General features: G+C 47.5%; 1 protein-coding gene across 2 annotated transcripts in view; it reads left to right on the forward strand.

Moving 5' to 3' along the window:
• dgkq (diacylglycerol kinase theta) overlaps window positions 1–21,241 on the forward strand; it is a 128,915-nt gene that overhangs the window by 83,617 nt on the left and 24,057 nt on the right. For both annotated transcript variants that reach the window (XM_033020457.1, XM_033020458.1), the window contains exons 16-18: window positions 8,878–9,029; window positions 10,758–10,906; window positions 18,279–18,460. In XM_033020457.1, the coding sequence (XP_032876348.1) occupies window positions 8,878–9,029; window positions 10,758–10,906; window positions 18,279–18,460 (483 nt within the window). The remainder of the gene's footprint in view (window positions 1–8,877; window positions 9,030–10,757; window positions 10,907–18,278; window positions 18,461–21,241) is intronic.

The following is a 21,241-nucleotide window of genomic DNA, read 5'->3' on the forward strand; positions in this document are numbered from 1 at the left end:
TGTGGTAGGGAATTCCATAAATTCACAACTCTCTGGGTGAATAAGTTATTTCTCACCTCAGTCTTAAATGACCTCCCCTTTATTCGAAGACTGTGGCCCCTGGTTCTGGACTCACCCAACATTGGCAACATTTTTCCTGCATCTAGCTTGTCCAGTCCTTTTATAATTTTATATGTTTCTATAAGATATCCCCTCATCCTAAAATCCAGTGAATACAAACCTAGTCTTTTCAATCTTTCCTCATATGACAGTCCCGCCATCCCAGGGATCAATCTCGCGAACCTATGCTGCGCTGCCTCAATCACAAAGATGTCCTTCCTCAAATTAGGAGACCAAAACTGTACACAATACTCCAGATGTGGTCTCACCAGAGCCCTACACAATCGCAGAAGAACCTCTTTACTCCTATACTGAAATCCTCTTGTTATGAAGGCCAACATTCCATTAGCTTTCTTCACTGCCTGCTGTACCTGTAAGCCAACTTTCAGTGACTGGTGTACAAGGATACCCAGGTCTCGCTGCACCTCCCCCTTACCTAGCCTAACCCCATTGATAACCCAAATGTTTGCATTGTGTATCTCATTTTCACTTTTCCAGACAATTTTCATATTTTGGTGAATCTCTTGTGATTCAATGCTTGCATTACAACATTGCCAAACACAACCACACTTGGAATATTGTTTAAGAAAGAACTGCAGATGCTGGACAAATCGAAGGTAGACAAAAATGCTGGAGGAACTCAGCAGGTGAGGCAGCATCTATGGAGAGAAGGAATGGAGCATCTATGGAGTGAAGGAATAGGCAACATTTCGGGTCTAAACCCTTGGGTCTGGACCCAAAACATCACATATTCCTTCTCTCCATAGATGCTGCCTCACCCTGCTGAGTTCCTCCAGCATATTTGTCTACCTTGGAATATTGTGTTCAGTTTTGGTCACCCTGCTATAGGAAGGGTGTTGTCAAGCTGGAAAGGGTGCAGAGAAGATTTACGAGGATGTTGCCAAGACTCGAGGGCCTGAGCTACAGTGAAAGGTTGAGCAGGCTGGGACTCTATTCCTTGGAGTGCAGTAAGCTGAGGGGTGATCTTATAGAGGTGTGCAAAATCATGACAGGACTAGATGGGGTAAATGCACAAAGTCTTTTTCCCAGGATAGAGGATTGTAAAAGTGGAGGGCACAGGCATAAGGTGAGAGGATAGAGATTGAAGATAGCCCTCAGAAGCTGCATTTTCACTCAGAAGGAAGTCCGTATCCGGAACAAGCTGCCAGAGGAAACTATAGAAGCGGCTACAATTGTGACTTTTAAAAGACATTTGGACAATAGCTGGATAGAAAAGGGTTGAGAGATATACATACGGAACTGCAGATCTTGCGTAAAAATACTGGAGTAACTCAGCGGGTCAAGCAGCATCTCTGGAGAACATGGACACAGAGTGCTGGAGTAACTCAGCGGGTCAGGCAGCATCTGTGGAGAACATGGATAGGTGACGTTTCGGGTCGGGACCCTTCTTCAGACTGATTGTAATGGGGGGGGGGGGGGGAGAAAGCTGGAAGAGTGGAGAGAGTGGGACGAAGCCTGGCAAGTGATTGTTCCAGATATGGACTACCCGAGTGAAAAAACAGCTGCTAAGCTCCCTCTTAAATCTCTATCCTCTCACCATGTTTTACAATACAGGTGAGGGGGGCTGAGCTGATGGGTGGACACTGGCTGGAGATGAAAAGGAGTTATAGTTAATCCAGGGAGCATCCTGATAAACCTCTAATCCCTCTCCAAATTCTCCACATGCTTGCTGTACGTTCAATACGAAATAAGAAGAAATATAGTTAAAACTAGACTATGTGGGACCGTTGGGTCACAGCATCACATGGGAGGGCTGGTCCCCAAACGTAATATTCCACCTCTCCACCTATTCCAATATTGGTGGTTTTCTGGAGCGCTAGTATGGGTGTTGTGGGCTGAAGGGACTGGTTTCCAGAGGGCTAGTATGGACATTGTGTGCAGAATGGATTCTTGGGCTGGCGGCTCAGTCACTCAAGCCTGTTGTGCTGGCAGCTCACTCACGGCTGGTGGGCTGGCAGTTGACTCACGGCTCTTCCTTGAAATTCCATTTGAAGCAGGGTGCAAGGCCACCAAATTCAAGTGCAGTTTCATACCATTTCAAGCAGGGTGCAAGGCCACTAAAGACAGCGAGTCGTGACCTCTCCCTCCTCCATCTTGCAGAGTGAGCCACGCCCACACTTCTGGGTTTTATAATCCCTCCCACCAGAAGGGGCGTGGCCTTCATGGTGTGATTGACAGGAGAGAGAATCTCAACATTTTTTAAACACTAATAACTCTTTTATTTTTCATCGATGGGAAAACTCCTCGGCACCTGATGAGCGGAGGGGGACTCTGAGTAAGATTGCCAAAAATTACAGCTGTACGTGGTAGCGCTTTTTCTAAAATCAATATAAAGCATAAACAGGAAGTAGTCAAGATTAGACATTTAATTATATAGAAGGCAGGGCAACTTGAATTAGGCAAGGCAACTTGAATTATGCAAGGCAATTTGAATTAGGCAAGGCAACTTTAATTAGGCAAGGCAACTTTAATTAGGCAAGGCAACTTTAGCATTTCCAAACCTTTGGCAAGGCAACTTTAGCATTTCCAAACCTTTGGCAAGGCAACTTTAGCATTTCCAAACCAAAGGCAACACAGCTTCAGCATTTCCAAACCAAAGGCAACACAGCTTCAGCATTTCCAAACCAAAGGCAACACAGCTTTAGCATTTCCAAACCAAAGGCAACACAGCTTTAGCATTTCCAAACCAAAGGCAACACAGCTTTAGCATTTCCAAACCAAAGGCAACACAGCTTTAGCATTTCCAAACTATATTTTCAAACCACATTAAGGGCACTGACAGGTCAGTAAAACCACTCACAGTTTAGTAGACGTGTTCAGTGTTATTCACAGCTCAGACTGAGAGACGTGACCCTCTCGCTCCCCCATCTTGCAGAGACTGACTGAGGCACTCAACACCTCCGGGTTATATAGTCCCTCCGGAAGGGGCGTGGCCTTCAGGAGAGAGAATCTCAACATTTTTTAAACACTAATAACTCTTTTATTTTTCATCGATGGGAAAAATCCTCGGCACCTGATGAGCGGAGGGGGACTCTGAGTAAGATTGCCAAAAATTACAGCTGTACGTGGTAGCGCTTTTTCTAAAATCAATATAAAGCATAAACAGGAAGTAGTCAAGATTAGACATTTAATTATATAGAAGGCAGGGCAACTTGAATTAGGCAAGGCAACTTGAATTATGCAAGGCAATTTGAATTAGGCAAGGCAACTTTAATTAGGCAAGGCAACTTTAATTAGGCAAGGCAACTTTAGCATTTCCAAACCTTTGGCAAGGCAACTTTAGCATTTCCAAACCTTTGGCAAGGCAACTTTAGCATTTCCAAACCAAAGGCAACACAGCTTCAGCATTTCCAAACCAAAGGCAACACAGCTTCAGCATTTCCAAACCAAAGGCAACACAGCTTTAGCATTTCCAAACCAAAGGCAACACAGCTTTAGCATTTCCAAACCAAAGGCAACACAGCTTTAGCATTTCCAAACCAAAGGCAACACAGCTTTAGCATTTCCAAACTATATTTTCAAACCACATTAAGGGCACTGACAGGTCAGTAAAACCACTCACAGTTTAGTAGACGTGTTCAGTGTTATTCACAGCTCAGACTGAGAGACGTGACCCTCTCGCTCCCCCATCTTGCAGAGACTGACTGAGGCACTCAACACCTCCGGGTTATATAGTCCCTCCGGAAGGGGCGTGGCCTTCAGGAGAGAGAATCTCAACATTTTTTAAACACTAATAACTCTTTTATTTTTCATCGATGGGAAAAATCCTCTTGTCCTGCGCAGCGGAGGGGGACTGAGTAAGATGGCCAAAAATCACAGCATTTTTTCTAAATTCAATATACCGAACAACAGGAAGTGGTCAAGATCAAACTTTTAGTAAAATAGATATCAGTAAGAGAATTTACTGTTTGTTTTTAAATTGAAATTGTTTTATCAAATGATGATGAGAAATGTAACAAGATACCTCAGTAAATGTTACGAAATTCGATAATCCAACCTTTATCCCATGGCGAAGAGACGAAGGAACTTTAATTGATCATTTCTAAGCTACACGGTTAAAGGTCACAGCATTGTGATGTTTATTTTTCTGTTTTGTCATTTTGTTATCAGCTGCTTTCCCAAGACAAACCTGGTAAGTGGTAGAGTGTAGACTAGCAGGCTACGTGCATTCGTACACGTGTAGTATCTGTTCACAGACCATGTGAAGCAAGTGTGTGTCCCCTGTGTCACTGTATCTGTCCACACGGGTCCCCGTGCACTGTCCTTAAAAACAGACTGAACAGCTCCACCTTCTGGCTTCCTGAGGGAGAGTCCGGGAAGGTATGTTGTGGGTGCTTCAGGGAGACTGGTTTGCGAATTCTGAAAACACTACACACCTCTGGTGTTCCTCGTCCCCACGATTCACAACGACAGTGTGTTCATTCATGTATAATAATATCCCAGGAGTCATGAGAGTTTACTTGTCACATATACCAGCAGGCCCACCAACACAATAACACACAGATAAATATATAACATTCAAAACTACAATAATAACTATTCCTAGGTAACCAGACCATAATATTGTAAGGCCACAGCTAGAACATATTCCATAGAAGATCACAGTTGCTGAGGTTAGACAATAAATAATAGGTGAAGGAGTAGGCCATTCAGCCCTTTGAGCCAGCACTGCCATTCAATATGATCATGGCTGATCATCCACAATCCCTGTTCCTGCCTTTTCCCCATATCCCTTGACTCCACTATCTTTCAGAGCTCTATACAACTCTCTCTTGAAAGCATCCAGTGAATTGGCCTCCACTGCCTTCTGAGGTTGAGAATTCTAGATTCATAACTCTCTGTGTGAAAAAGTTTTTCGTCATCTCCGTTCGAAATGGCTTACCCCTTATTCTTAAAATGTGGCCCCTGGTTCTGGACTCCCCCAACATCGGGAACATGTTTCCTGCCTTTAGCATGTCCAAACCCTTAATAATCTTATAAGATACCCTCTCCTAAATTCCAGAGTATACAAGCCCAGCTGCACCATTCTATCAACATATGACAGTCCTGTCAACCCAGAAATTAACCTTGTGAAGTTAATGTTGTTAGTGTTGTGCGGTGTTAAAGAGCCTGATGGTTGTTGGGAAGAAGCTGTTCTTGAACCTGGAGGTCACGGTTTTCAGGCTCCTGTACCTTCTTCCCGATGGTCGCAGCGAGATGAGAGCATGGCTAGGGTGGTGTGGGTCTCTGATGATGCTGGCGGCAATTTTGATCCCTTCGATGATGGGGAGATCAGTACCTGTGATGGACCTTCGATGGTGGGGAGGTCAGTACGTGTGATGGACCTTCGATGGTGGTGAGGTCGGTACGTGTGATGGACCGGGCAGTGTCCACCACTCTCTGTAGTGTCCTTCGTTCCTGGATGATCATGTTACAGAACTAGATCGTGATACGAGCAGTCCGTACACCTGTAGAAGTTCAAGAGAATATTTGCTGACAGACTGAATTTCCGTAATTTCCGAAGGAAGTAGAGGCATTGATGAGTTTTCTATGTGATTGTATCGATGTGCTAATGGTTTTCTAATTATAACTTTCATCAACACCTGAAACAGTATAAAAGCATTGACAAATATTTGGAACTTATTTTGTCGACACGTGATTGTCTCACATGAAGGCGGCCAGTCTTGTGTTAAAGTTTGGCCAATGTGTGCCGAGCTGCAGTCTCTGTCACGGTCCGATGATGGCCACATAAACAGGGAACAGAACCAGCTCGCTGTGACACCCACTGCTGCGTCTCCTACCACTAGACAACAGCATATCAGCTGCACCATCAGGGACATACAAGAGCAGGGTCGCAGGTGGGGCCATTTGGTGGTGAGGGGCTCAGCCCCGCCCTCACAGAATTTCACTGATCGACCAGGCTAAATTCAGACCTGTGATGAAATGTAGACACAGGAACTGCAGATACTGGATGCACAGGAACTGCAGATACTTGGCACAGAATGCTGGAGTAACTCAGCGGGTCAGGCAGCATCTGTGGAGAACATGGACACAGAGTGCTGGAGTAACTCAGCGGGTCAGGCAGCATCTGTGGAGAACATGGACACAGAGTGTCATAGAGTGATACAGTGTGGAAACAGGCCCTTTGGCCCAACTTGCCCACACCGTCCAACAATGTCCCAGCTACACTAGTTACACTTGCCTGCGCTTGATCCATATCCCTACAAACCTGTCCTATCCATGTGCATGTCTAACGGTTTCTTAAACAATGGGATAACAAAGAGCACAACATTTGCCACCCTCCAGTCTTCTGGCACCTCTCCTGTATTTAAGAACGACTCGTAAATTTAAACCAGAGTGCTGGACTAACTCAGCGGGTCAGGCAGCATCTCTGGAGAACATGGACACAGAGTGCTGGAGTAACTCAGCGGGTCAGGCAGCATCTGTGGAGAACATGGACACAGAGTGTTGGAGTAACTCAATGGGTCAGGCAGCATCTCTGGAGAACATGGATAGGTGACGTTTCGGGTTGGGACCCTTCAGACATTGCAGTGTTGGGGGATGGGGGGCAGGACAAAGCTTTGTAGGTGGTTGGTAGATAAAAGACACAAAGTGCTGGAGTAACTCATTGAGTCAGGCAGAAACTCTGGAGTGATAGGTAGATGCAGGTATAGACTAAGGAATTGATTGTTGACTTCAGAAGGTTGAGGATCCACAATCCTGTCTTCATCGATGGATCAGTGGTGGAGAGAGTCAACAACTTCACATTCCTGGATGTGCACATCTCTAGATCTGTCCTGGACCCAGCACATTGATGCAATCCTAAAGAAAGCCCATTAACACCTCGACTTCCTTGAAAGATTGCGGGGATTCGGTATGTCAGAGAGGACTCTCTTGATCTTCTACAGGTGTACAGTAGAGAACATATCGACCTGTTGTAACACAGGCTGATTCGGCAACTCGAACGCCCAGGAGTGAAGAAGATTACAAAAAGTGATGAACACTGCCCAGTCCATCACGGGTACTCACCTCCCCACCATTGAAGGGATCTACAGGAGTCACTGCCTCAAAAAGGCAGCCAGCATCATCAGAGACCCACACCACCCTGGCTGTTGGCTTTTGTCGCCGTCGTCTAACAGTCAACAACAGGACAACTGCTGAACCTCACTCAGCACATTGAAGATGGCTTCGAGTGGAAGCTGATCACAGGTGCAGTAATTGTAGACTTGTCCGCAGTATATGACACTGTAAACCACCATACCATGAAAGCCAAACTGCAGGACTCTAATCTTGTCCAGTTCATCATGACAATGATGGAGAACCGTTGCTTCTTCGCAAGCCTGAATGGTCAGAACAGCCGTAGGAGACGCCAAAAGAATGGTCTACAACAGGGCAGTGTCCTTGCCCCAACGTTGTTCAATATATACACCAATGACCAACCCATCACCCCGAAAACTAGGTTGTTTCTGTATGCCGATGACTTATGCATCGCAACGCAATCCTCAGACCAGCCAGATTTGGACCGTACTAGAAGCTGCACTGCAGAATATGCCAACATACCACCAACACAACTCCCTGCGCCCAAACCCAACAACAACGCAAAGCGCAGCTTTCCACCTCTGGAACCGGGATGCGAAACATTAACTGCAGGTGCGATGGAATGATGTCCTGGTGGAACACTGCAAAGCCCCAATGTACCTAGGTGTTGTCCTCGATCGTACGTTATCATATCACCAACACGTTGAGAAAACCAAGGCAAAGGTCAACACCCAGAACAATGTCATCGAAAAATTGGCAAACAGCTCATTTGGAAGTGACCCAACAACAATCCACATTGCAGCCCTGGTGCTCTGTTTCTCAGTGGCAGAATATGCAAGCCCCGTCAGGAGCCGCTCTAAACATGCACGCAAGGTGGACTCTGCATTGAACACTGCCTGCAGGAAAACCACAGGATGCCTGAAGCCGAGAAAGGTTGAACATCTGTACGAGTTGGCAGGCATCGACGAACCATCTCGAAGACGTGATTGGGCAGCTGCAGTAGAACGCTTCAATGTGGACACAGACCCCCGCCACCCCTTGCACAATCACCAACATGCCAAGAAATGCCTGAAGCATCGGAACAGCTTCGTGGAACTAGAGCCAACCGTACCAGGCACCAAAACCAAACAACAGATGGCACCAGGACACCACCTGTCTTATACCCCTTGGAAAGCCCTAAACCGCCTCCGCACTGGAGTGGGACGTTGCGGACTCAACCTGAAGAAGTGGGGCCTCTCGAACACTGACCAGCACAACTGTGGTGAGGTACAGATAATGGCCCACCTACTGACTTGCAGCGGAGAGACATGCACTGCGGACGATCTCCGCAGAGGCACAGATGTAGCACTGGCTGTGGCAAAGCGATGGCAGAACGTCGTCTGACACACAAGTGAAGGAGCGAACGAACCACCCTGGCCACGCTCTCATCTCGCTGCTACCATCGGGAAGAAGGTACAGGAGCTTGAAAACCGTGACCTCCAGGTTCAAGAACAGCCTCTTCTCAGCAACCATCAGGCTCTTGAACACTGCCCAACACTAACCTCAGCTGAGTACCATGTGGCACTAAGTACTTTGGGGTGTATTTGCACTAGTATTGTGATTATTAATGTATAGTTTATTGTATATTATCTACACAATGTACTGTGTGCGTTACGGTATCCTTGTGGCGTGGGTACAGATGATGGTTTAATACTCGATGCTGGGGTGTGATGACCAAGTCAACACTTGTTTTGTCTTCAGGCCTCCCAGCTGCCCCTGGAGTCCTGTCCTCTCCTTCTCTTCGTCAATCCAAAGAGCGGGAGTTTGAAAGGATGCGAGCTGCTGCACTCTTTCCGGAAACTTCTGAATCCTCATCAGGTCTTTGACCTTACAAATGGAGGTCCTTTGCCAGGGTAAGGCTTAGGTTAGTGGAACTGACTGTGACACATACAGGTTGGGTTTGTAGAGACACTCCACGTGATGGAAAAAAAGAACATCACTGATCTCGGGGAGAGACACAGTGCCAACTGCCCGACTATGCCCACCGTTCCACAGCACATCGAGCGGCAATCCCTGGCAAATATCACGCCAGCAAGATGGGGCCCAATCCTCACCCTCACCTTCACTCGCACCCGCACCCCGTCACATCCTCACCCTCACCCCATTCCCTCCATCACCCCCAAACCCCCACGCACCAACCCCTCACCCCCAACACCCACTCCTCACCCCCAACACCCACTCCTCACCCCCACTCACCCACTCCTCACCCCCAATCCCCCACACTCCCACTCCTCACCCCCAAAGCCCCACACACCCACTCCCCACCCACCCACTCCTCACCCCCAAACCCCCACGCACCAACCCCTCACCCCCAACACCCACTCCTCACCCCCACACACCCACTCCTCACCCCCACACTCCCACTCCTCACCCCCACACACCCACTCCTCACCCCCACACACCCATTCCTCACCCCCACACACCCACTCCTCACCCCCACACACCCATTCCTCACCCCCACACACCCACTCCTCACCCGCAAACCCCCACTCACCCACTCCTCACCCCCAAACTCCCACGCATCCACTCCCCACCCCCACCCCCACGCATCCACTCCTCACCCCCAAACCCCCACACACCCACTCCTCACCCCCAAACTCCCACGCATCCACTCCTCACCCCCACGCATCCACTCCCCACCCCCACCCCCACGCATCAACTCCTCACACCCACACACCCACTCCTTACCCCCACACACCCACCCACCACGCCCACCCCCCACCCCCACCCCACCCCCACCCCCACGCCATCCACCCTCACCCCCACCCACCACCCCCAACCCCCACCCCCCACCTCACCCACCCCCCCCCCACACCCCCCCACACCACCCCTCACCCCACACCCCCACCCCCACTCCCACCACCACACACCGCACTCACACCCCACACACCCCCTCCTCACCCGCAACCCCCCACACACCCACTCCCCCCCCCCCACACACCCACCCCCCCACCCCCACACCCCACCCCACCCCACCCCCCACAAACCCCCCCACACCCACCCCACGCCGCACCCCCACTCCCCCACCACCCCACCCCCCCCACGCCCACCCCCCCCTCCCACCCCACCCCCCCCCCCCCACCTCCCACCCACACACCCCCACCCCCACTCCACCCCCACACCCCCACTCCTCCCCACCATACATTCCACACCCTCACCCCCCCACCCCACCCCTCTGGACCAATCGCTGGCAAGTCCAGCACCCCGGCAACATCAGGTACGTTATTGGACTTTTCTGTTGAGCGATGCAGCCTTTCAGTTCGTTGGCTTTTAGGCGTCCCACCCTTTTGGTTAGTTTGCATTTATGCATCCCATCCTTTCGGTTTCGTCTTCGGACTCTTTCGGTTCATTGGCGTTTCGGCCTCGTTTCCATTCGGTTGTTTGGCTTCGGCTTCTTTGCTTCGGCTTCTTGTCTGTCGGCGCCATGTCCGCACACATCACCCTCACCCATATCTCATCACCTCACCCTCACCCCCACACACTCACCCCCACACCATCACCCCGCCCCCTCCTTCACCCACACCCTAAACCCCCATCACGCCAGCACGGACGGTGCTAACAGGGACTGTGTCTCTCCGCAGGGTGCACACGTTCCGGCAGGTGCCGTGTTTCCGGATCGTGGTGTGCGGGGGTGATGGCACGGTGGGCTGGGTGCTGGGAGTGCTGGATGAGGTTCGACACAAGCTGGCCTGCACGATGCCCCCCGTGGCTGTACTACCCCTCGGGACAGGTGAGCTGACCCCAGAGTGTCACACCAAACGTGGGGGTCAACACGAGCAGTGGGGGGTGGGGGACGGGGGGGAGATACTTGGAGGGGGCGTGGTGAGGAGTGGGGGTGATGGGTGTGCATTGAGTGACTGAGGGGGGCACGAGTGCAGGATAGTTATGTTGTTATTGAGTACGAGCGCAGCCAGGCCCTTCAGCCCACCGAGTCCGCGCCCACCAGCCTCCCACACATTAACACTAGCCTACAAACGAGGGAGAACTTACATTTATACCAAGTCAAAACCTGTACGTCTTTGGAGTGAGGGAGGAAACCGAAGATCTCTGAGAAAACCCACGCAATCACGGGGTGAACATACAAACTCCGTACAGACAACACACACAATCAGGATGGAAACTGGGTCTCTGGCGATGTTGTTGTACCTGCCTCAACTACCTCCACCACCTACTGTGTGAAAATGTTGCCTGTTAAATCTGTCCCCTCTCACCTTAAATTAATGCCCTCTGCTTCTTCTTGTTCTACCCCGTGAACAAAAACTTCACGCATGTACCCTATTTATTCATAAACTTATACACATGTATAAATCATCCTCAGCCTCCTGCACTCAAAATATTAAATTTCTAGCCTACCCAGTTTTTCTATATCAGAGTGACCGAAACTGAAGACGATTTTATTCATGCCATCTTAACCATATAACCATATAACAATTACAGCACGGAAACAGGCCATCTCGGCCCTACAAGTCCGTGCCGAACAACTTTTTTTCCTTAGTCCCACCTGCCTGCACTCATACCATAACCCTCCATTCCCTTCTCATCCATATGCCTATCCAATTTATTTTTAAATGATACCAACGAACCTGCCGCCACCACTTCCACTGGAAGCTCATTCCACACCGCTACCACTCTCTGAGTAAAGAAGTTCCCCCTCATGTTACCCCTAAACTTCTGCCCCTTAATTCTGAAGTCATGTCCTCTTGTTTGAATCTTCCCTATTCTCAAAGGGAAAAGCTTGATCACATCAACTCTGTCTATCCCTCTCATCATTTTAAAGACCTCTATCAAGTCCCCCCTTAACCTTCTGCGCTCCAGAGAATAAAGACCTAACTTATTCAACCTATCTCTGTAACTTAGTTGGTGAAACCCAGGCAACATTCTAGTAAATCTCCTCTGTACTCTCTCTATTTTGTTGACATCCTTCCTATTGGGCGACCAAAATTGTACACCATACTCCAGATTTGGTCTCACCAGTGCCTTGTACAATTTTAACATTACATCCCAGCTTCTATACTCAATGCTCTGATTTATAAAGGCTAGCACACCAAAAACTTTCTTTACCACCCTATCTACATGAGATTCCACTTTCAGGGAACTGTGCACGGTTATTCCCAGATCCCTCTGTTCACCTGCATTCTTCAATTCCATACCATTTACCATGTACGTCCTATTTTGATTTGTCCTGCCAAGGTGTAACACCTCACATTTATCAGCATTAAACTCCATCTGCCATCTTTCAGCCCATTTTCCAAATGGCCTAAATCACTCTGTAGACTTTGGAAATCCTCTTCATTATCCACAACACCCCCTATCTTGGTATCATCTGCATACTTACTAATCCAATTTACCACCCCTTCATCCAGATCATTGATGTACATGACAAATAACAAAGGACCCAACACAGATCCCTGAGGCACCCCACTAGTCACCTGCCTCCAACCCGACAAACAGCCATCCACCATTACCCTCTGGCTTCTCCCATTCAGCCACTGCTGAATCCATCTTGCTATTCCTGCATTTATACCCAACAGTTTAACCTTCTTAACCAAACTTCCATGAGGAACCTTGTCAAAGGCCTTACTAAAGTCCATATAGACAACATCCACTGCTTTACCCTCGTCAATTTCCCTAGTAACCTCTTCAAAAAATTCAAGAAGATTAGTCAAACATGACCTTCCAGGCACAAATCCATGTTGACTGTTCCTAATCAGACCCTGTTTATCCAGATGCTTATATATATTATCTCGAAGTATCTTTTCCATTAATTTGCCCACCACTGAAGTCAAACTAACAGGTCTATAATTGCTAGGTTTACTCTTAGAACCCTTTTTAAACAATGGAACAACACCACCCACTCCATCTTCACCACCCACTCCATCTCGGTTCAGGATTAGTTTAGTGTAATTTAGAGATACAGCACAGAAACAGGCCCTTCGGCCCACCCACCGAGTTCGCACCCACCAGCGATCCCCACACACTTACATTATCCTCCACACACTAGGGACAATGTTACATTTATACCAAGCTAATTAACCTACAAACCTGTACGTTTGTAAAATGTGTGCAGGATAGTTTTTTGCAGCAATACATAGAAGTACCTACTAGAGAATGGGCGGTGCTGGACCTCCTGTTAGGAAATGAGATGGGTCAGGTGGCAGAGGTATGCGTTGGGGAACAGTTCGGGACCAGTGATCACAATACCATTAGTTTCAATATAATTATGGAGAGGGTCAGAACTGGACCTAGGGTTGAGATTTTTGATTGGAGAAAGGCTAACTTTGAGGAGATGCGAAAGGATTTAAAAGGAGTAAATTGGGACAGTTTGTTTTATGGGAAAGATGTGGAAGAGAAATGGAGGACATTTAAAGGTGAAATTTTAAGAGTACAGAATCTTTATGTCCCTGTTCGGTTGAAAGGAAATAGTAAAAATTGGAAAGAGCCATGGTTTTCAAGGGAAATTAGACACTTGGTTCGGAAAAAGAGAGAGATCTACAATAATTATAGGCAGCATGGAGTAAATGAGGTGCTTGAGGAGTATAAAGAATGTAAAAAGAATCTTAAGAAAGGAATTAGAAAAGCTAAAAGAAGGTTGCTTTGGCAAGTAAGGTGAAAGTAAATCCAAAGGGTTTCTACAGCTATATTAATAGCAAAAGGATAACGAGGGATAAAGTTGGTCCATTAGAGAGTCAGAGTGGACAGCTATCTGCAGAGCCAAAAGAGATGGGGGAGATATTGAACAATTTATTTTCTTCGGTATTCACCAAGGAGAAGGATATTGAATTATGTGAGGTAAGGGAAACAAGTAGAGTAGCTATGGAAACTATGAGGATCAAAGAAGTGGAAGTACTGACACTTTTGAGAAATATAAAAGTGGATAAGTCTCCAGGTCCGGACAGGATATTCCCTAGGACATTGAGGGAAGTTAGTGTAGAAATAGTAGGGGCTATGACAGAAATATTTCAAATGTCATTAGAAACGGGAAAAGTGCCGGAGGATTGACGTACTGCGCATGTTGTTCCATTGTTTAAAAAGGGGGTCTAAGAGTAAACCTAGCAATTATAGACCTGTTAGTTTGACGTCAGTGGTGGGCAAATTAATGGAAAGGATACTTAGAGATAATATATATAAGCATCTGGATAGACAGGGTCTGATTAGGAACAGTCATCATGGATTTATGCCTGGAAGGTCATGTTTGACTAATCTTCTTGAATTTCTTGAAGAGGTTACTCGGGAAATTGATGAGGGTAAAGCAGTGGATGTTGTATATATGGACTTCAGTAAGGCCTTTGACAAGGTTCCTCACGGAAGGTTGGTTAAGAAGGTTCAATGGTTGGGTATTAATGGTGGAGTAGCAAGATGGATTCAACAGTGGCTGAATGGGAGATGCCAGAGAGTAATGGTGGATGGTTGTTTGTCAGGTTGGAGGCCAGTGACTAGTGGGGTGCCACAGGGATCTGTGTTGGGTCCACTGTTGTTTGTCATGTACATCAATGATCTGGATGATGGTGTGGTAAATTGGATTAGTAAGTATGCAGATGATACTAAGATAGGTGGGGTTGTGGATAATGAAGTAGATTTTCAAAGTTTACAGAGAGATTTATGCCAGTTGGAAGAGTGGGCTGAAAGATGGCAGATGGAGTTTAATGCTGATAAGTGTGAGGTGCTACATCTTGGCAGGACAAATCAAAATAGGACGTACATGGTAAATGGCAGGGAATTGAAGAATGCAGGTGAACAGAGGGATCTGGGAATAACTGTGCACAGTTCCCTGAAAGTGAAATTTCATGTAGATAGGGTGGTAAAGAAAGCTTTTGGTGTGCTGGCCTTTATAAATCAGAGCATTGAAAGTAGGCATGCAGGTGCAGCAGGCAGTGAAGAAAACGAATGGTATGTTGGCTTTCATAGCAAAGGGATTTGAGTATAGGAGCAGGGAGGTTCTACTGCAGTTGTACAGGGTCTTGGTGAGACCACACCTGGAGTATTGCGTACAGTTTTGGTCTCCAAATCTGAGGAAGGACATTCTTGCCATAGAGGGAGTGCAGAGAAGGTTCACCAGACTGATTCCTGGGATGTCAGGACTGTCTTATGAAGAAAGACTGGATAGACTTGGTTTATACTCTCTAGAATTTAGGAGATTGAGAGGGGATCTTATAGAAACTTACAAAATTCTTAAGGGGTTGGACAGGCTAGATGCAGGAAGATTGTTCCCGATGTTGGGGAAGTCCAGGACAAGGGGTCACAGCTTAAGGATAAGGGGGAAATCCATTAAAACCGAGATGAGAAAAACTTTTTTCACACAGAGAGTGGTGAATCTCTGGAACTCTCTGCCACAGAGGGTAGTTGAGGCCAGTTCATTGGCTATATTTAAGAGAGAGTTAGATGTGGCCCTTGTGGCTAAAGGGATCAGAGGGTATGGAGAGAAGGCAGGTACGGGATTCTGAGTTGGATGATCAGCCATGATCATATTGAATGGCGGTGCAGGCTCGAAGGGCCGAATGGCCTACTCCTGCACCTAATTTCTATGTTTCTATGTTCCTGAGTCTGATGGTTCGCGCTTTCAAGCTTCTGTACCAGATGGGAGCGGGGGAAGCGGGAATGACTGGGGTGGGACAAGTCTTTGATTATGAGTTGCTTTGCCAAGCAAGTTGCAGGAGGTTTTCTCATGTTATTCAGGGGTGTTTAAATTAAATTGGTGCGGGAGGGGAATTGGGAGACAGTAACAGTGAAAAGTAGACAACAAATCTAGCAAGTCCAGTGGACAGAGCAGACAAGGGCAGGTGAGAGAGTGCGGGAGGGCAGCAGGGGCAGATGCATTTAGTATTGCTTTATTCTTATCACATCTATACAGTGAATAACCTCGTCTGTATGCTATCCAGTCAATCCACTGGAAGGCATGCTGACCTCTCGACAGCAAGTGTGGGCCACATGTATAACATCATGCGGGGAATAGATCGGATGGATGCACAGTGTCTCTTGCCCAGAGTAGGGGAATTAAGGACCAGAGGGCATAGGTTTAAGGTGAGAACGGAAAGATTGTACAAGGCATTGGTGAGGCCAATTCTGGAGTATGATGTACAATTTTGGTCGCCTAATTATAGGAAGGATGTCAACAAAATAGAGAGAGTACAGAGGAAGGTACACAAAAATGCTGGAGAAACTCAGCGGGTGCAGCAGCATCTATGGAGCGAAGGAAATAGGCGACGTTTCGGGCCGAAACCCTTCTTCAGAGTACAGAGGAGATTTACTAGAATGTTGCCTGGGTTTCAGCAACTAAGTTACAGAGAAAGGTTGAACAAGTTAGGTCTTTATTCTTTGGAGCGCAGAAGGTTAAGGGGGGACTTGATAAAGTTCTTTAAAATGATGAGAAGGATAGACAGAGTTGACGTGGATAAGCTTTTCCCATTGAGAGTAGGGGCGATTCAAACAAGGGGACATGACTTGAGAATTAAGGGACAGAAGTTTAGGGGTAAGATGAGGGGGAACTTCTTTACTCAGAGAGTGGTAGCTGTGTGGAATGAGCTTCCAGTGGAAGTGGTGGAGGCAGGTTCGATTTTATCATTTAAAAATAAATTGGATGGGAAAGGAATGGTCTGAGTGCAGGTAGATGGGACTAGGGGAAAATAAGTGTTCGGCACGGACTTGAAGGGCCGAGATGGCCTGTTTTCCGTGCTGTAATTGTTAAATGGTTATATTTAATAGGGACCCAAGGGGCAACTTTTTCACACAAAGCGCGGTAGGTGTATTGAACGAAGTGCCGGAGGAGGTAGTTGAGGCGGGTACTATCACAACATTTAAAAGACACTTGGACAGGTGCATGGATGAGAAAGGTTTAGAGGGATATGGATCAAATGCGGGCAGGTGGGGCTAGCTTGGATGGGGCAGCTTGGTCGGCAAGGACAAGTTGGGGCTAACAGCCTGTTTTCATGTTGTGTGACTACGATAGATTAGCAAAGAAATGACAGGGGAGATTTGATGTTTTATAAAACGCTGCGGATCTTGGGAGGGTTGAGCACCAGACTAGATTGAAGATTTGGGAACAGGTTAGGAAAACTTTGATGAACTTTCTATTGTTTGTCTGCATTAGTTTCAATTGTTGACGATGCAAGCCAATAATGAAATTGATATGGCTAAATGCTGTTAAAAATATTAAAAAATATATATAATGGAATCCTGGACTATTATAACTTATATTTCATCTCAAGCAGACTTTCGCCAGTAGATTAATAAGAGAGAGAGAAGCCCAGGCTTGCCCCAGGTTGCTGTGTATTGAGACAATGACCGATAACTTTGAAATGTGTCTACCAATTGATGAGAGAGAGAAGCCCAGACTATTCCCAGTAAGGGGTATTAAGACAAAGTCCGATGCCTTTGAGGTGTGCAGTGACTGATGACTTTGATATGCGACTGCCTTGTACCAACTGACAGGATGCCTTTGTTGCGACTGATGATTCACAAGAGACAAACTCAGATGCATCCTGTGGTAATGTGTATTGACTGTACCTCTGACCATGACTAACGTCTTTTGAATGTGCTTAGGTGACAAAAGTACAGTATAAAATACCATGTAATTCTTTGTTCAGGGAAGTGGAGTAAGGAGAGCCAAGTGTCTGTGTTGCACACTTGGCTGGGGTTATCCTTGCCACTTCCATCGGCCGATAATTAGTAAAGTTTTGAATTGGTCCACCAAACCGTATTGTGAGTTGTCTGTTTATTAAGAAGTGAACCTGTTTGTTTATTTAAAAGTGAAACTTTCTCATTGGCGTAGTCGGCAGGAGTAAATAACACATATATTGGACGGCCGTTCACCCGTCACTTTTATGCAGATTATTTCCCATAGTCTCGAGTCTCTCCTCTGCCCGACTAATTTGTGAACGACAAACTTTTTTTAGTTTGCTAAGCCAATCACCAACCACTTCCCTGTGGCAACCTTTATGACAAATTATTTCTAGTTTGCAAAGCCAATCGCCGACTACGTTTACTGTAGCAAATTTTAGTAGCCAATCGCCGACCACGTTTACCGTGGCTAATTTTAGTAGCCACCTTATCAAAATGAGCTTTAAAGGGCTGTTTCCACACTGAGGGTTATATTTTCCTTTCAAAAGGCAATGACCTGGCCAGGGTGCTACGCTGGGGACCTGGTTACACCAATGAGGATCCCTTCTCCATCCTGGTGGCCGTGGATGAGGCAGAAGAGGTCCTGATGGATCGGTGGACAATCCTTCTTGATGGCCAGCAGCTTACTGAGAGCACTGAGAATGGAGCCTCTGAACTGGAACCACCAAAGGTACAGAACCAAAGGCCACTTGGAGAGTTACGTGGCATGAACATAAGTGATGAGCCATTCGGTCCATCAAGACTACTCTGCCATTCAAACATGGCTGATCTATCTCTCCCTCTTTCTCCCCATAACCCCTGATACCCATACTAATCAAGACTATCTATCTCTGACTATCTCTTGGCCTCCACAGCCATCTGTCAGTGATTATTGAGCATCGAGTCCTCGAGTGGGGGGATAGGCCATTGTGTATCTGCTTTGTAGATGCTGCATTGGTTATAAAGTCAAAGAGTCACACAGCAGGGACACAGGCCATTCGACTCAACCTGTCCAAGCCAACCAAGATGCTCCATCTACCTAGTCCCATATGCCTGCGTTTGGCTGTCTCTAAACCTTTCCTATCCATGTATCTGTCCATAGACACAAAAAGCTGGAGTAACTCAGCGGGACAGGCAACATCTCTGGAGAGAAGGAATGGGTGATGTTTTGGGTCGAAACCCTTCTTCAGACTGAGTTACTGGAGACTGAGTTACTCCAGCATTTTATGTCTATCTGCCATCTATATCTCTCGTTTCCCTTTCCCGTCACTCTCAGTCTGAAGAAGGGTCTCAACCCGAAACGTCACCCATTCCCTCTCCCCAGAGATGCTGCCTGTCTCACTGAGTTACTCCAGCATTTTGTGTCTATCTTTGGTTTAAACCAGCATCTGCAGTTCCTTCCTATACATGTACCTGTCCAAATGTCTTTTCGATGTTGTTGTACCTGCCTCAATTACCTCCTCTGGCAGCTTGTTCATACACCCACCACCCTCTGAGTAAAAAATGACACCCTTCCTACAGCGAGGTGACTGGTGACCTCACCAACATCGTACAATCATATCATATCTATATACTTTTAAAACTCTGTGTGTGTGGGTGTGTGTCATTTTGCCTTTGAAACGTATCTCCTCGAAAGGGAATGGTGAATATTGGGACCTATGGGTGAGTGGTAGAGTATTGCATTCGAGAACAAACCCGCCCCCCCCCCCCCCCGTGACGCCGCCTCCCCATCCCTCAATCTCTACCCCCCTCCCTCTCCACCCCCCTATCTAGCCATGCCTGCGCAGTTGGGGGTTACGCGTGAGTGGATAGGGCGGGAGATGGGGTAAAAGGAGCAAATTAATAATACTAATATAATATTAAGGGGGGGGGGGTGCGTGTGCGTGTGTGTGTGTGACGCCGAAGGCCACCCCCCCCCCCCCCCGCAACTGCGTGTTGAGGGGACGGGACCCAACGGGTCCCCCTTGGTCTCGTTGTAATATAAAATCCTCACACACTCCCTCCAGCTCCACGCACACATGACCTGCTTTAGCCTTGAGTGGACCTACCCTTTGTCTAGCTACCCCCTTAATCCTAATATACAAATGAGTGCCTTGGACCTCCTTAAATCTAGAAGATTTGCCCTTATTTACAAAACTGAACCTTATCAAAGGCATTGCTTGAATAGACAACAGGACATTGCCCTTGTCGACCTTCATGGTTACATCTTCAAATAACTCAATCAAATCCGTGAGACATGATCTACCATGCATAAAACCATGCTCAATAGTCCTAACCCACCTCAGAGGCCCGGGAACCGTTGGAGCGAGTGGGGGAGGGTCAGGGCTGTGAGTATTTAAATCGAGCGCGGGGCTTGCTTTCACAGAGGCCCGGGAACCGTTGGAGTGAGTGGAGGAGGGTCAGGGCGGTGAGTGTTTAAATCGGGCGCGGGGCTTTTACCGAAATCTGTAACGTTCCACACTCCATAGTTCTGGTGGAAGCCGCTGATTGGTGGAAGCAGACTAGAGGAAGCAGCTGATTGGGTGCAACCTCAGGTTAGCATTTCTGCTTTCTGGTTAAAGGTACAGTGAGCTAAGGGTACAGTGCTTTAGTAAAGGTACAGTGAGCTAAGGGTACAGTGGACTAAAGGTACAGTGCTTTAGTAAAGGTACAGTGAGCTAAGGGTACAGTGCTTTTTGTTTATATAATAAAGGTACAGTTTAAAGGTCAAGAGGGAGCAGCTGTTGTGAGTCAGATACCTGCTGATTTCTCCCAGCAGTTTGTATTGTATTGTACTTGTATCGGATCCAGGGTAAGGCGGGAGAATGACAGCCAGAGCAGTTTCCTGTTCTGGATGTCAGATGTGGGAGGTCATGGTGTCGGATGGCCCTCCAGACGTCCACATCTGCACCAGGTGCGTCGAGATGGGGCTCCTAAGGGACCGTATTAGGATCCTGGAGCAGCAGCTCGATGACCTCTGTCTGGTCAGGGAGAGTGAGGAGGTCATAGAGAGGAGTTATAGGGAGGTGGTCACTCCAAAACCACGGGAGAGAGACATGTGGGTCACGATTAGGAAGGGTAAGGGGCAGAGGCAGGGACGAGTGAGTACTCCAATGTCGGTACACCTTGCAAATAAGTACTCCTGTTTGAGTACGGATGGGGGTGACAGCCTGCCCGGGGGTAGCGACAGCGGACGGGCCTCCAGCACAGAGACCGGCCCTGTTGCTCCGAAAGGTAGGGACAAAAAGAAGAGGGCAATAGTAATTGGGGACTCTATTGTTAGGGGGTCGGATAGGCGATTCTGTGGACGCAGTCAGGAGACCAGAATGGTGGTCTGCCTCCCTGGTGCCAAGGTCTCGGACGTGTCTCAACGCGTCCAAGATATCCTGAAATCAGAGGGAGAGGAGCTTGAGGTCGTGGTACATATAGGTACCAATGACAAAAAGGGAAGAGGTCCAGAAGGGAGGATTTAGGGAGTTGGGAGGAGAGTTAA

The sequence above is a fragment of the Amblyraja radiata genome, chromosome 1 (genome assembly GCF_010909765.2).
Source record: "Amblyraja radiata isolate CabotCenter1 chromosome 1, sAmbRad1.1.pri, whole genome shotgun sequence".
Taxonomy (NCBI): Eukaryota; Metazoa; Chordata; class Chondrichthyes; order Rajiformes; family Rajidae; genus Amblyraja; species Amblyraja radiata.